The sequence below is a fragment of the Gracilinanus agilis genome, chromosome 1, assembly GCF_016433145.1.
Source record: "Gracilinanus agilis isolate LMUSP501 chromosome 1, AgileGrace, whole genome shotgun sequence".
NCBI lineage: Eukaryota > Metazoa > Chordata > Mammalia > Didelphimorphia > Didelphidae > Gracilinanus > Gracilinanus agilis.
This window is the reverse complement of record NC_058130.1, coordinates 548316644-548328779: the sequence shown is the minus strand read 5'-3', so window position 1 is coordinate 548328779 and position 12136 is coordinate 548316644. Positions and strand designations below refer to the sequence as shown.

At 41.3% G+C, this 12136-nt stretch overlaps 1 protein-coding gene across 4 annotated transcripts; it reads right to left on the bottom strand.

Moving 5' to 3' along the window:
- Positions 1-2655: 2655 nt before the first annotated feature.
- TGIF1 (TGFB induced factor homeobox 1) lies at positions 2656-11974 on the bottom strand. Of its 4 annotated transcripts, XM_044658063.1 has the most exons (5): positions 11856-11974; positions 11170-11501; positions 10672-11053; positions 4412-4638; positions 2656-3703 (listed from the first exon to the last, which is right to left on the bottom strand). In XM_044658063.1, exons 3-5 carry the CDS (start codon positions 10685-10687, stop codon positions 3128-3130), a joined length of 819 nt encoding a protein of 272 aa, XP_044513998.1. In that variant the 5' UTR covers positions 10688-11053; positions 11170-11501; positions 11856-11974; the 3' UTR covers positions 2656-3127. The 4 variants fall into 4 exon arrangements, with proteins under 4 accessions (XP_044513998.1, XP_044513997.1, XP_044513999.1 ...); XM_044658062.1 differs by lacking the exon at positions 11170-11501 and having other exon boundaries at positions 11613-11974; XM_044658064.1 differs by lacking the exon at positions 11170-11501.
- Positions 11975-12136: the final 162 nt, after the last annotated feature.

Below are 12136 nucleotides of genomic sequence, written 5' to 3'. Positions count from 1 at the left end.
AAAGATTTGGATCCTTCTGATCTGGAAAAGCAAGCTTTTAAAGAAAGGAAAATGTGCAAACAATCTTGACCTGGCCAGCGAGTACCAATCTGTCCTCTTGGAGACCTTTCCTAAGGTAAGGGCAAAGGTTACTTTTAGCCTCACCTTAATGCTGTTGTTAAAAGTCTTCCTTAAGCTTTTCTTACAAACTCTGAACAAGTTTCACCCAACTTGGAGGCCTTCCAAATACCTTTGTAGAGGTTGCCCTTTCTCCTTGCTGTCCATAAACATTTAAGCAGTCGTTCTTTCAAAAGTGCCATTGTCGGACATTCATCAGTTAGGGAAGTGCTAAAGAAATTGTGGCATCTGATAAGGATGGAGCACTATTGTGCTGTGCGCAATGACGAAGGGGGGGGTAGTTAAAAAATATCACGACTTGTATGAACTGATGCAAAGTGAAATGAGAAGAACGGAGAGGTCAGTGCACAATAACAAAACTTCTGTAACGATGGTCAACTGTGAAAGATATGGCTACTCTGATCAATGACCCAAGACAATTCCAAAGGGTTTGTGATGGAAAAAATGCTATTCACCTGCAGAGAGAAAACTGATTGAACTCCGAGTGCAAATGGAAGCATAATTTTCTCACTACTTTTCTTGTCATTTAAAAAATACATATATTTTGCATGGGGCAGCACAGTAGAGTGCCAGGCCTGGAGACAAGAGGTTCTAATTTAGCCTCAGACATTTCCTAGCTATGTGACCCTGGGCAAATCACTCAACCCAGACTGCCTAGCCCTTACCACTCTTCTGCCTTGCAACTGATACTTAATATCAATACTAAGGCAGAAAGTATATTTTGCAAAGAATGTTTTGCATGATTTCACATGTGTAATTAATATATTGTCTTCTTTGTAGGTAGGGGAGGAGGATGGGGGAAAATCTGGAACTCAAAATTTAAAGAGTTAAAAATAGTGAAAAATTTAAAATGCCATTTCCCTGAAAATTTGCTTAAACACTGCAACTCTTTTATACCTATCTATTCCAAACTTCCCTCATGGGTCCTGGACATTATTTTCCCTTCAGCTGCAAAGCATTTGTTGCCTCTTTAGCTTTCAGATCTGGCATCCTGAGCTTAACCCAAAAGGCAATCTACTGGGTATTTCAATTTTAGTTCACTTTAGGTGAAGCCTTGCCACATCCTCTAGTTAATTAGCTTAACAACCAGTTACCCACCATCAAAAATGTCCTTACTGTTCCTCAAATTCCAGTTTCTGAACATTGTTTTTTAACTCTCTGGCTAGTTTCCAGAGATAAACTTCACTTTGTTCTGAGAGAAGTGAGTAATTAGCAATTCCCTAAGATCCTTTAGGGCTTGCTCATTAGTGCCTTGGCTTTAAACCGATTCAGTCACTTTAAATAAAAACTTAAAAGATTTTAAACTAGAAACTTCAAACACTAATCAAATTTACCTAGATGACATTGCACAAACTGCTTTAAATCAACAAATTAAATGAATTTCTCAATAACACTGAAAACTAAAGCCTAAACACAGAAGCTGTTTGCAAAAGTTGGGAGGAAGGAGTTGAGCATTGGTAAGCTATAAATTCCATTCTCTGTGGTATGGAAGAAAAGGATTAATTTGACTTTGAAAAATTATTTGCAGTTTGGATCATAGGATCATAAATTTAGAGCTAGAAGGGTTGTTTTTTTTTTTGGGGGGGGGTCACCTGATTTATTTTACAGGTGAAGAAACTGAGATCCAAAGTGTGATTAGTCACCCAGGTATTATGTTATTGAAGCAGACTTCAAATCTATTTCTTCTCATTTCAAATCCAAGGCTCTTTGTACTGTGGCACGCTTTCAATTAACTTCTTTTTTAACGTTACCTTACTATTTTAAGGATGTCACTTCATCTACATCTACTCTAGTGTTCATGAATTGTTACAACCCCAAGAATTCATGGCTTGGTGGCTGCCTCTGGCAAACAGTCATTCTGAATTGATGTAGGTTGGATTGGATGATGGCTGACATTTTAATTTTGACAGGTAGGACCTGATAGATCTCATACACAGGGTCACTTGGCAAGCTAAGGTAGGTGTTACATTTTACTCCAAGTTAATATTTAAATTAGTTGATATGAGCCACCTAGGTGAGAGCGCATCAACCTGGGAATGAAAAATTTAAGTACAATGCCAACATTGTACTTAAAAGTGCTAATCAATTTAGAATAGCATACTTTAAATCACAAGAAAGCAGGCAGAAGACAGTGGGAGAAGTTAGCTTGTAACTTCACAGCCAAAGTTATATAAGCAGGTGATGTCAGGTAGTCTTTAAAAAGTGGTTTCTATAGGACAATTAGAAATGTTTAAAATTGTTCATGGCTGAACACTAGATGAGTAATTGAATGGCAGCACTAGTATTTAAGGGAATTAGTTAGGATACCAAAAGTTAACAAAATGATTTTCAGCACAAAAAAGTTTAAAGCTAGACTCTTAATTTGCCTAATCCCTGTCAATACTAATAATTTATATCTACATTTCCCTGTTCCTGAGAGATGATACTCTATCTTCCAGTTATACCCAAGTTTCTACTAATTATTAGGAAGTGCCTCCTCAACAAAATACTCTGCAGTGCATCACTTTTAAAGAAAATATTTTATTACATCATGAAAAAGGCAACATCAATCAACTAGGTTCATACTTGCTTAAAAAAATTGAAAATTTCTTTAGTAGACAGTATGTCAGCATCCTGTTCCACATGGGAATGAGAAGAAGACTATAGCTTTACTAAGTATTGCACAGTCTGAAAGAAATACCAACAAAAATAAAGGGAGATGGTGGGAAAAAGGAGGGGGGGGGGGAGAAAAATCACATGATCTTGGGAAACATCTCACATTATGAATAATCTACCAAGAAACATTTAAAAAAGAAAACCCTTTGTTTCTACAGTAGCTTTTAAGTTTACAGTTCTTGGAATGACTATATTCCATTGAAGACATCTCAGTAACAGGAAGCTTCATTTCAGCAATCCTTTGTGCAAATATTAATAAAAAACATATATAAAATAATGCAGTCATTAGTCTTTTGATATCACCCAGGGAACCATAACAAACATTTTCTGAGAATTCTGCTGCTTGAAAAAAGGGTTAGGCCATCAGTTTTGCCTGAAGCTCCATCTCGGCTGCCCTTTTGAGGGCAACATCCACTAGGAGCTGAAATCCACTAAAGTCCTGGTTGAGGTCTGGTGGGGTAGGGGGAGGAGTGTTGAAAAGCCCACTCTGGGTATTTGCACTTGGTCCAGATTTACTCGTGTCCTCCGAGTAGAGGAGAGAGGTGTCTGTGAAACCGTTGGCTGGTATCTGCTGCATATCTATGTTCTGTCCAACACCGACTGATGGGCACAGATGGAAAGGGGCATCTTTCAATGCAGTCACCGTGGTATGGCAAATCACTGAGGGCCGGGCCAAAATCGATCCTGGGGATGGGGGCTTAGGAGACAGTGGTCTTCCTAAGGTCTGGTTTGGTCCAGTTGTACAGGCCTGAAATGAATTCTCATCTAAAGCTGGAATGAAGTTTTTGATGCCCATGGCTGACTCCACAGAGTTAGCTTCAGAAATCTTGGCCCCTCGGCGGGAAATAGTGTAGTGATTTGGATCCTTGCCATCTTTTCTCAGCATGTCAGGGAGGAGTCTGCGGCGTGCATTGATGAACCAGTTGCAGACCTGGGAAATATGACAACACTTTTTAATGGTTTTTACCTTTTTGGGGGAAGGTATGAAATGGTCCTTTTAGATTTTTAAATTGTTTTAAATTAGTGGTCCCAGCTGAGTGCTTCTTCCAGAGTAATAAAAAAATAAAATAACTTCTCTGTCACAATTCTTCATAAAGAAACAAAAGTTGCCAGATGTCTGAAAATGTTTTTTAAAGAAAGAAGTTTACCTTTTAACTCTCCTGTATATTAACCTATTACCTATTGTTCTTGCATTTAGGTTAATAAACAACAGGAAAGTCTTTCCTCTATGAAAAGAGCCACTCCTCCCACAGTTACTGATTTTTCCCTGTTCGAATGGCTATGTCAACAGACACAACATGAATTACCTCACTGAAGTCTGTCCCTGTTTAAATATCAAACCAGTTTCCTGGGCAATAAAGGAAGGTTTAACCTCTTTTTCATATTTGCTATATAAAGCAGTGTTCCCTTATGATATATCATTACAGAAATTATTACCTGCTAAGATGATAGTCTAAATAATCAGATTACTTTTCAACACTATAAAAACCCTTCTCTAATTTTAAAGAGGAAGGGAAAAGGAGGGAAGAACTACATATATATCTACATAAATGAACACATAGGAACTCTATAAAATGGGGGGGGGGGGAAGAATATTTTTCCATAAACTCTTAGTGAAGTTTTCTTGATTTGTTTTTACCTGTAGTGTGGATAGGTGTGTTTGCTGGGATAGTAAAGCTTTTTCTTGCTCTGAAGGATAAGCATTGAACCGATGCTCATAGAGCCAGTCCCGGAGAATCTGTACAGATTCTTTGGGTAGATTACCCCGTCTTCTCCGCTTGCCTGAGCCTGATGAAGAGGAAAGGTCCAGGGGAATATCCATATTGTCATCATCCTCAGTCTCACTGCCTGAAACTGGAACAACACCTATGAAAACACAAAAGTCAAGAGTCAGGGTAGTCCAATCAACTCAGTCCAACGAGATGAACTCTCTGGCAATGTCTTGCTTTCAGCCACCAGAAGAGACTGCTGCCTAAACATGAAGTGAATCAAATGAACTAAGGATAGTCCTCCCACTGACTAACAAGTCATTAATACAGGACCTTCCTCCCAAGAAGATTTTACTTCACACATTCCTTTTAACTGGTGCCCAGAAAAACCTTTCATCTGCTCTGGCAGTCCAGACAAATTGCATCTAAAGTAAATATCATGCCACATGTTGCACAGGAAGGGCACTATAACGGTATGCGGCTAACAACTTTTTTTTAAGGACACTTAAATAAGGAGGGTGTGTGAGGCAAGTTGAGAGGGTGGAGTGTAAATATAATAGGTGTTCTGAAATACATTTGAAAAACGCTAGCTAGTACATTACTCTCTCATCCCCTTTGATTGCATCAGTTTTAAATGATAGTGAGTCATTCCTAAATACTCTATTGGTGCTTATGAGTGAAGATTAAAATAATTAAACATGCTTTATATATCCTAAAAAGGCATGGCATTTCAATTTTATTCTAAGAGATATTTTATTGTTCTTTCGCTCTAAATTTACATAAAGTTAATTGCTATTCCAAAGTTAATGTTATTATCTTCTAAATGGGATTAGTTATGAGGACCAATTTCAATATACATTTTTGGTTCCTAAAAATATTTTTAAATTCGCTTCCTCCTCCCCACTCCCCTGGGCAGTCACATACAATTAATTTGGCAAAGCAGATTCCCTGGTAATTGGGAGCTAATACATTCTAAACAGTAAATGAATACCATCATATATTTTTATTTGGTCACCATATACAGTCTGAAGTTGTTCTAGGATGATGGAAACTAAACAATATAATTCCCAAAGAAAAACTTATTTTGGTTTTAAACACTTTAATCCCAACAACAATTTTAGGAATTCACATACCAGTGTAAAACCTAAACCACAGATAGGACTGACGACAGGCTTTAATTAACACAATTTATTAAGTGACACTTCTATATAGGAACAGATTTACCCACAATCATTTTCTTTAAAGAGCTCCATCCCTATGATTTGAATGTTTCTCTAGATCACTACAGTAGTTAATTTTATCTCAGTTCAAAGAGGGAAACTACTCTTTTCCAGAAGATAGAACCTAATGAAAGTCTTTCCCAACTGGATAACAAGGACATAATTCTTCTCAAAGTTAGTCAACTGATCCCCCCCATTAATATAATTAAATATTTTAGCATAATAAAACAAGAAAGTGACTCACTGTTATTAAAAGATTTGTTTATGAGATTCCACTTATAATGCCTTTCTCAGTTAATTGACCGGTGCTTTACTTTGACACACATATTTAGATTTGGACTGCAGGGGGCAGGAGGTATTGAGAAGAGAAAAGGAAAAATGGTATCCAGGGAAGAACCAGAGACCTCAGGAGACAGTCAAAGTAATGAAAGCTCTAACAAAAAGAACTGTGATTATGCAAATACATACTGTTTTAGAAGAGACCCAAAGTTTAGCCAATAGTTATAAACTCCATAACTATGTTAATTCCCTATTGTGGCCTCCTTAGAAATTTAAATAAATTGCTCTTCAGAGATGGATCCAAGTTATAGACTTTACTAAATAGTTAAGACTGTGGAAAGAGACTTTTCTCTCTTAAATGTCTTTTAACTAGGAACAACAACAACAACAAAAAAAACCTTTTAGGAACTATAGCTCCATTTAAAAAATGGTTAAGTATGATAAAATTTGTTTAGGACAGACTGAAGATTTCATACTTATTCCGTAATTCAGCACTGGCAATTAGCAATTTTTTTTTACAAAGTCAATTAGAGAAAGATATGTCAGCAACTAAAGAATGTGAATAAAGCAATTGCTTTCAACATCCCCAAATCTGAAAAGGCAGTCTTTAGGGCTTATCACAATTATTGCCTTTTTCCTAAGAAACCAGCCATGAAGTGTGAAAATCTACTTTTAGAGCAGTTGGTTCCTAACTGTAACTTGGTTATAACAAAGGGCAAGGGGAAAAAAGTTTGCCCTTTGATCTGCTTACTCAGTTTGACAAGAAGCTTGATCCCTTCCCAATAGGTTAGTGACACTGACACAAAAGCAAGTTTCAGTTAAGCAACACCAAACTGCCCTGAAAGACTTTCTTCTATCCTGAGTTCATTTAAATAAATGAATGACAGGCCTCTGAACTTAACAAATATTTCCAATATGTGCACAAAAGCTTCAGTAACAGGAAGTTGAGACTGGAGTTCCCTGACGACACCAGCTGATATGTTCAGTGCGGCATAACCACGTTTGCTGCTGTCAAGACTGTTTTCATTGAAACCATGCCTATTGATTATGGCTCAGATCTACTTAATTTTCTTTTTTCTTTGTTAGTCATTTCCTTTTGTAAAAGATCTGGAAAAGTTTCCCAGAGATGACTTGTTTCCCAAATATGAATTCATAGGTCATGATTAAGTAGTAGAAAGGAACAGATTATTTTTATTCTACCTACTTCCTTATTCTCAAAGGGTCAGAAGGCCTTGTTACTTAGTATTTGACAAGGGGCCCAGAGGAGTCGAGATTAGCTCTTAAAGAGTTTAGAATCTCAACATCAGTAGGATGACAACAAATGGGGAAAAAATTGTTAGTTGAGCTAAGACAAAAGGCAAAGAAGCTAGAAATGATAGTGAAAACCCTTAAGGCAAAAAGGTTAACCATTAATTTAATTAAGCAAAAATTTGGAGAGGAAAAGTTTCCTGTTAAGATGGTCTCCCAGGAGATACAATAGAAATCTTAACACTTGAGTCATCCAAACTGAACTGGGCTTGGCTGGCCCAAACAACAGGCTCTCTCGAGCAAGAGCATAACACTGTCAAAAGGCAGGGATTAAAAGAACTACTGGAATTTTTCGAATCCAACCATTTACCCAAGTTGCTTTTAAACCATTTTCCGAGGATTCTTTATGTAAAAGTCTGCAATTTTTCAGAAGTATACACTCCTCTAATTTGCAAATTGATTTAGAAGACTACAGTTCTTTGTAACTTAGTCCAAGTTACTCTTATTAAAGTGAGCTTTAAAAAATATATGACAGGGAACTTTGATATTAAAACCACCACAAACTCATCCCTCAAACCCAGTCATAGGCAACTGTTGGCTCTAGAGAGCCTTAAATCTTCCTGTAACACAGAATATGAAAACCGTTTCATCCCTCAAAGGTAGTTTTTACAAAGGGAAAGAGGGAGGAGGGAGGAGAGGAGAAAAGAGGAGGAAGAGAAGGGAGGGGCAGGAGAGGAGGGAAGCAAGGAATCTAGCTTTTGTTCCTGTGTTCCACCGCCTGAACTTTAATCATCCCCCAAAGCAGTAAAATTTACCACAACCCAAAGAGAATTCAAAAGAATTTTAGATTACAAGAAACCAGAAAAGATAGGAAGAACTGAAAGAGTGAAGCGTCCCACAAATGCAATCTGCCAACCTAACCTTAAAAAAGAGAAAACCTTTGTCCGAACACCAACTATCAACAGTCTCATCTCCCCCACATGAACTCTAAACCAGTGACCTTCTTCCTATAATCTCAAAGTTTCCCCCTCCAACATGTCACCTTTCATTGTTTGCATTATTTCAGTGCTGAATAACCAGAACTTCAGCTCACAAGACTTGATTACCAAACACTCACACTAATCATATCAGCATTTTCACACACTCAATTCTTTATTATAAGTGGAGAGGGAGAAGGGGGAGGGATCAGGAAGAATGCGGGAACCAGGGGGGGAAGAATGCGGGGGCAGGGAGAAGACTCGGGGAGGGAGTTAAAAGTTTTCCAACGAAGTTGGGTATTTCGACAGTCCTACCCTGAGGCACAGCCCGAACAATAGGACGGGCAGAAGGCGGAAATCTACTCAGGGGAAGGGAACAAGAATAGGACTTTTAAAGGAACCAAAAAGGGGGGGGGCAACCCCAAACTATAGTCACTGGACAAATTGTCCCCACGGAAATTGCCAAGCACCGACAAGCCTACTAGAAGGGAAACTTTCTTTCACTTTGGGGGTCGGTCTCGGACGCCATTCCCAGAGCGTGCGTAGGGAAACGGTTGCTTTTTCAGCAATCAATGAATTCAATGAATCACCTAATGAATGCGGTAACCTGACGGGGGGAGGAGGCGTTTAGAGGACCCCGGCCTATTTATAGCCTAATCTGGCAGTTAAATTCCCTCCAAGCTTCCAAGGGAAAGTTTGAGGTGGGGTGGGGGGAAGGAGTGAGGGGGGCAGGCGACCTTCACCAAAGGGTTTCAAAGTCTCTGAATCAAACCAACAGAATCCTCAAGTCGGAGGTTCGGTAGAAAGAACCCCACGCCTCCCAGCGTTCTACTTCAACAATATTCTATCTCGTAACGTATCCTACGCGGACCCCCTCCCCCCCACGGGGGGCGGACGGTCCCAAACCCTCTCTGGGTATTACCAGTCTGAAAGAATGTGGAGTTAAAAAAAAAAAAAAAAAAAAAAGCCATCCCTCGAGGAAGTTAGTGAGCATGCGCAATAGGAGCCTTCCTACCTCGCTTTGGAACATTTGCTTCAGGACTCGATTAACTTATGTTTTGAACCCCTCGCACATAAATCACAACTGAAAATTCAACTTTAGCTTCAGTAAACCGAAAGTTAAGCTGCCTGTGTGTGTGTGTGTGTGTGTGTGTGTGTGTGTGTGTGTGTGTGTGTGTGTGTTCCTCCGGGTTTTGAGGGGGAAACAACTTTTCCCCCCACCCCACTCTCCCACAAACAAATTAAAGTTGGGTGTTTTCTAAAGACAGGTTGATGCCAAGTTTCAGTTTTTAAAAACTTCCAGGGCGCTTTTACAGAAACAATCACAGACCCTAACTGGCACAAGCAGACCTGCCTGTCAAAATCAAACAGTCAGCGGTCTAAAACATTCCTTTAACAACAAAAAAAGACAGTTTTCTCTAGACATTAAAAACAAATTCTTCCCTTCTACAATTTAACCCTTTAAAATGCGTCCCCCTCCTCATCGGGGAGTATTTTTTTAAATTAAGTCTTTTAACATTTCATGCGAGGGATAAGGTTGAGGGGGTTGGTATACAGTATATATAGTATGAAAAAGTATAATTTTAAAAAGTATCACATTTCAATGGGGGGAGGAAGTTAGTATGTGGTATACAGAAGTTAGTATAATTACAAAAAGAAATATCACCTTTCAATGAGGGGGAAGTTAGCATACAGTGTATGGTATACAGAAGCTAGTATAATTACAAAAAGAAATATCACATTTCAGTGGGGGTGGGGGGGTGGGTTTGAGAATAGCCCAAACCCAACCCCAGAGTGAGAGCTCTTCAAGCCCAAGTTTCAAACAAAGACTCAGTGGATCCTGCCATCCAGGGTGCTCCCACTCCAAACAGAGACGACTTTGTTTGGCTGGAGCCTCTCATTTTGAAAGTTAGGAAATAAAAGTCTCATCACGGGTAAAGAAACGGGGTGAAGTTTGCCTCGGAAAGGCTAAGGGAAGGGGTCGAGGGTGGGGAGGGGGGAAGGTAAGCTTCTGCTCGGGTTTTCAAAAAAGCATGGGGGTGGTGGGGCAGACAATGAAACTTTGAGGAGCACAAACAAGGCAGTTGAGCGTGCTTCTTGACAACGTGCCAGCAGCATGGAGAAACCAGTCTCCAAACAACAGCCCCTCATGTTGTGTCTAGAAGTGAAACATCAACCAACTGCCATTGTAGACAGGACCTCAACAAAGAAAAAAAAAGAAGGGACCCAGGACTCCTGGGATGGGGTAGGAGAGGAGGTGGTAGGGGCTAATTTTATGGGGGGAAAATAAAGTAACCGAAAGTCCAGACAGCTTATTACTCCTCCATACAGCCCTAACTGCCCAAGCACTACTCCCCCCCCCCCCCCAGGGAACCACACACACAGTTAGATGGGGATACGGACACACATCCACACAATCTCTCTCACTCACAACCACACGGGGAGAAAGACGCACGCTACACTTACCTTTCTTAGTTTTCATTCTTGATTTCGACTTCCACCAGGCGGAAATAATTCTATTTCTGAATGCCCAGGGAAGGGAAGGAGAGCCAGGGATGGGATTTCTTTCTTTTTTCCTTTTTTTCCTCCTGCCTCCTTCAGAACAGTCTCCTCTGTAACTTGCAGAAGGTGGTGGCGAGGGGATTGCTCCGGCCGTTAGGGCTACACAAGGCGCTACAATCCCAGGCGCCTCGGAGTTGGAGGGGATTCAACTGACACTTTGGGCTTCCCTGCTCCCTAGAAGTCGGGTCGGGGGCTCGTCCCCTTCCCAATCCGGCTTCCCCTCCCCACTTTCGTCCTTTGTTCTTTCCCTCCTGCTTCAGTGCTCCACAGCGCCTTAAGCCCCAGCCTGTCAGAGTGAGAAAGGAAAGGGGAGAAGGTACAGGAGGTCCTTCCTCCACCCCCAACCTCTCCCCCTCAAAGGCTCACCCCCCCTTACTCTCCACCACCCCCCCTCACACACACCCGCACCTTCCAGCAATGAGTAAGTGAGAGTAAGAGAGCAGCAGCACCGACCGCCCCAGCACTCACTGCCTCTTCCCTCCTCCCTAGCTGCTGTCACTCTGACAGATACGAGAGAAAAGAGGGGGAGGGGAAGGGGGGAGGGCACAGGAGTAAAAGGGGAGGGGAGGAAAGAAAAGAAACCAAACCCTTCCCCGCTGGTTCAGTCCCAGGGACCCGCATCACTGGCACCGTGGCGATGGTGACCAAGCAGCCAGTCAGGAGAGGAGCCCTCCCCCACTTTTTTTTTTTTTTTGGCCTTTCTTCCTTAGGCAGGCTCCCGTTTGATCATTAAACTGGAAGAGAGTAGGTTGTTTTTTTTTTTTAAAGGATGCCCCCTCCTCTTTCCTATTCGTTCCCCTAGAAGGAAAAGACTTTTTTTTTTTTTTTTTTTTTTTGACAGCTACCTTTAACTTAGCTCTCTCGGTGGCTACAGACTGAGCTCTACGCCAGGCTGACTGTGAATGAGGTGGGGGTGGGAGGAGAGTAGAGAAAGTAGGCTGCAGGGTGAGGACACACTGCTTACTGAATCAGCTTCTACCCTTTACCCCCGTCTTGGGCTCTCGCTGCTTCTCCTTTCTCTCAGCACTAGTGCTCTTCCAACAAAACTACAGTACTTTCGGGAAGTAGATAAGAGGAGCCCCACACACCGAGCGGTGATCGTCTCCCGTCAGTCTTCCGTGGTTGTTAGCCCTGGTCGAGGATTGCAAGGCAGTTTCGAAATCCCGAGCACGCTGGAGACAGACACTCTGTCATGCCCACATGCTCTTTAAACGTCTCTGCGTGTGTATGTTTGTGCGCGCGCGCGCTTTGCATGTCCTGATTCAACTCGGCCGCAGTAGCTGCAGCCGCAGCAGAGGCGCTGACTCTTCCTCTCTCCCCCCCCCCCCTTCTCCCGCCCCCCCCCCCCCCCCCCGCGCAGCCCCTGCCC

What these genes read in the sequence shown, in the direction of transcription:
- TGIF1 (XM_044658062.1), bottom strand. An exon ending in CACACCTATCCACACTACAG is followed by an intron (nt 3,704 to 4,411) that starts GTAAAAACAAAT and finishes CATATTTCCCAG; the next exon opens with GTCTGCAACTGGTTCATCAA.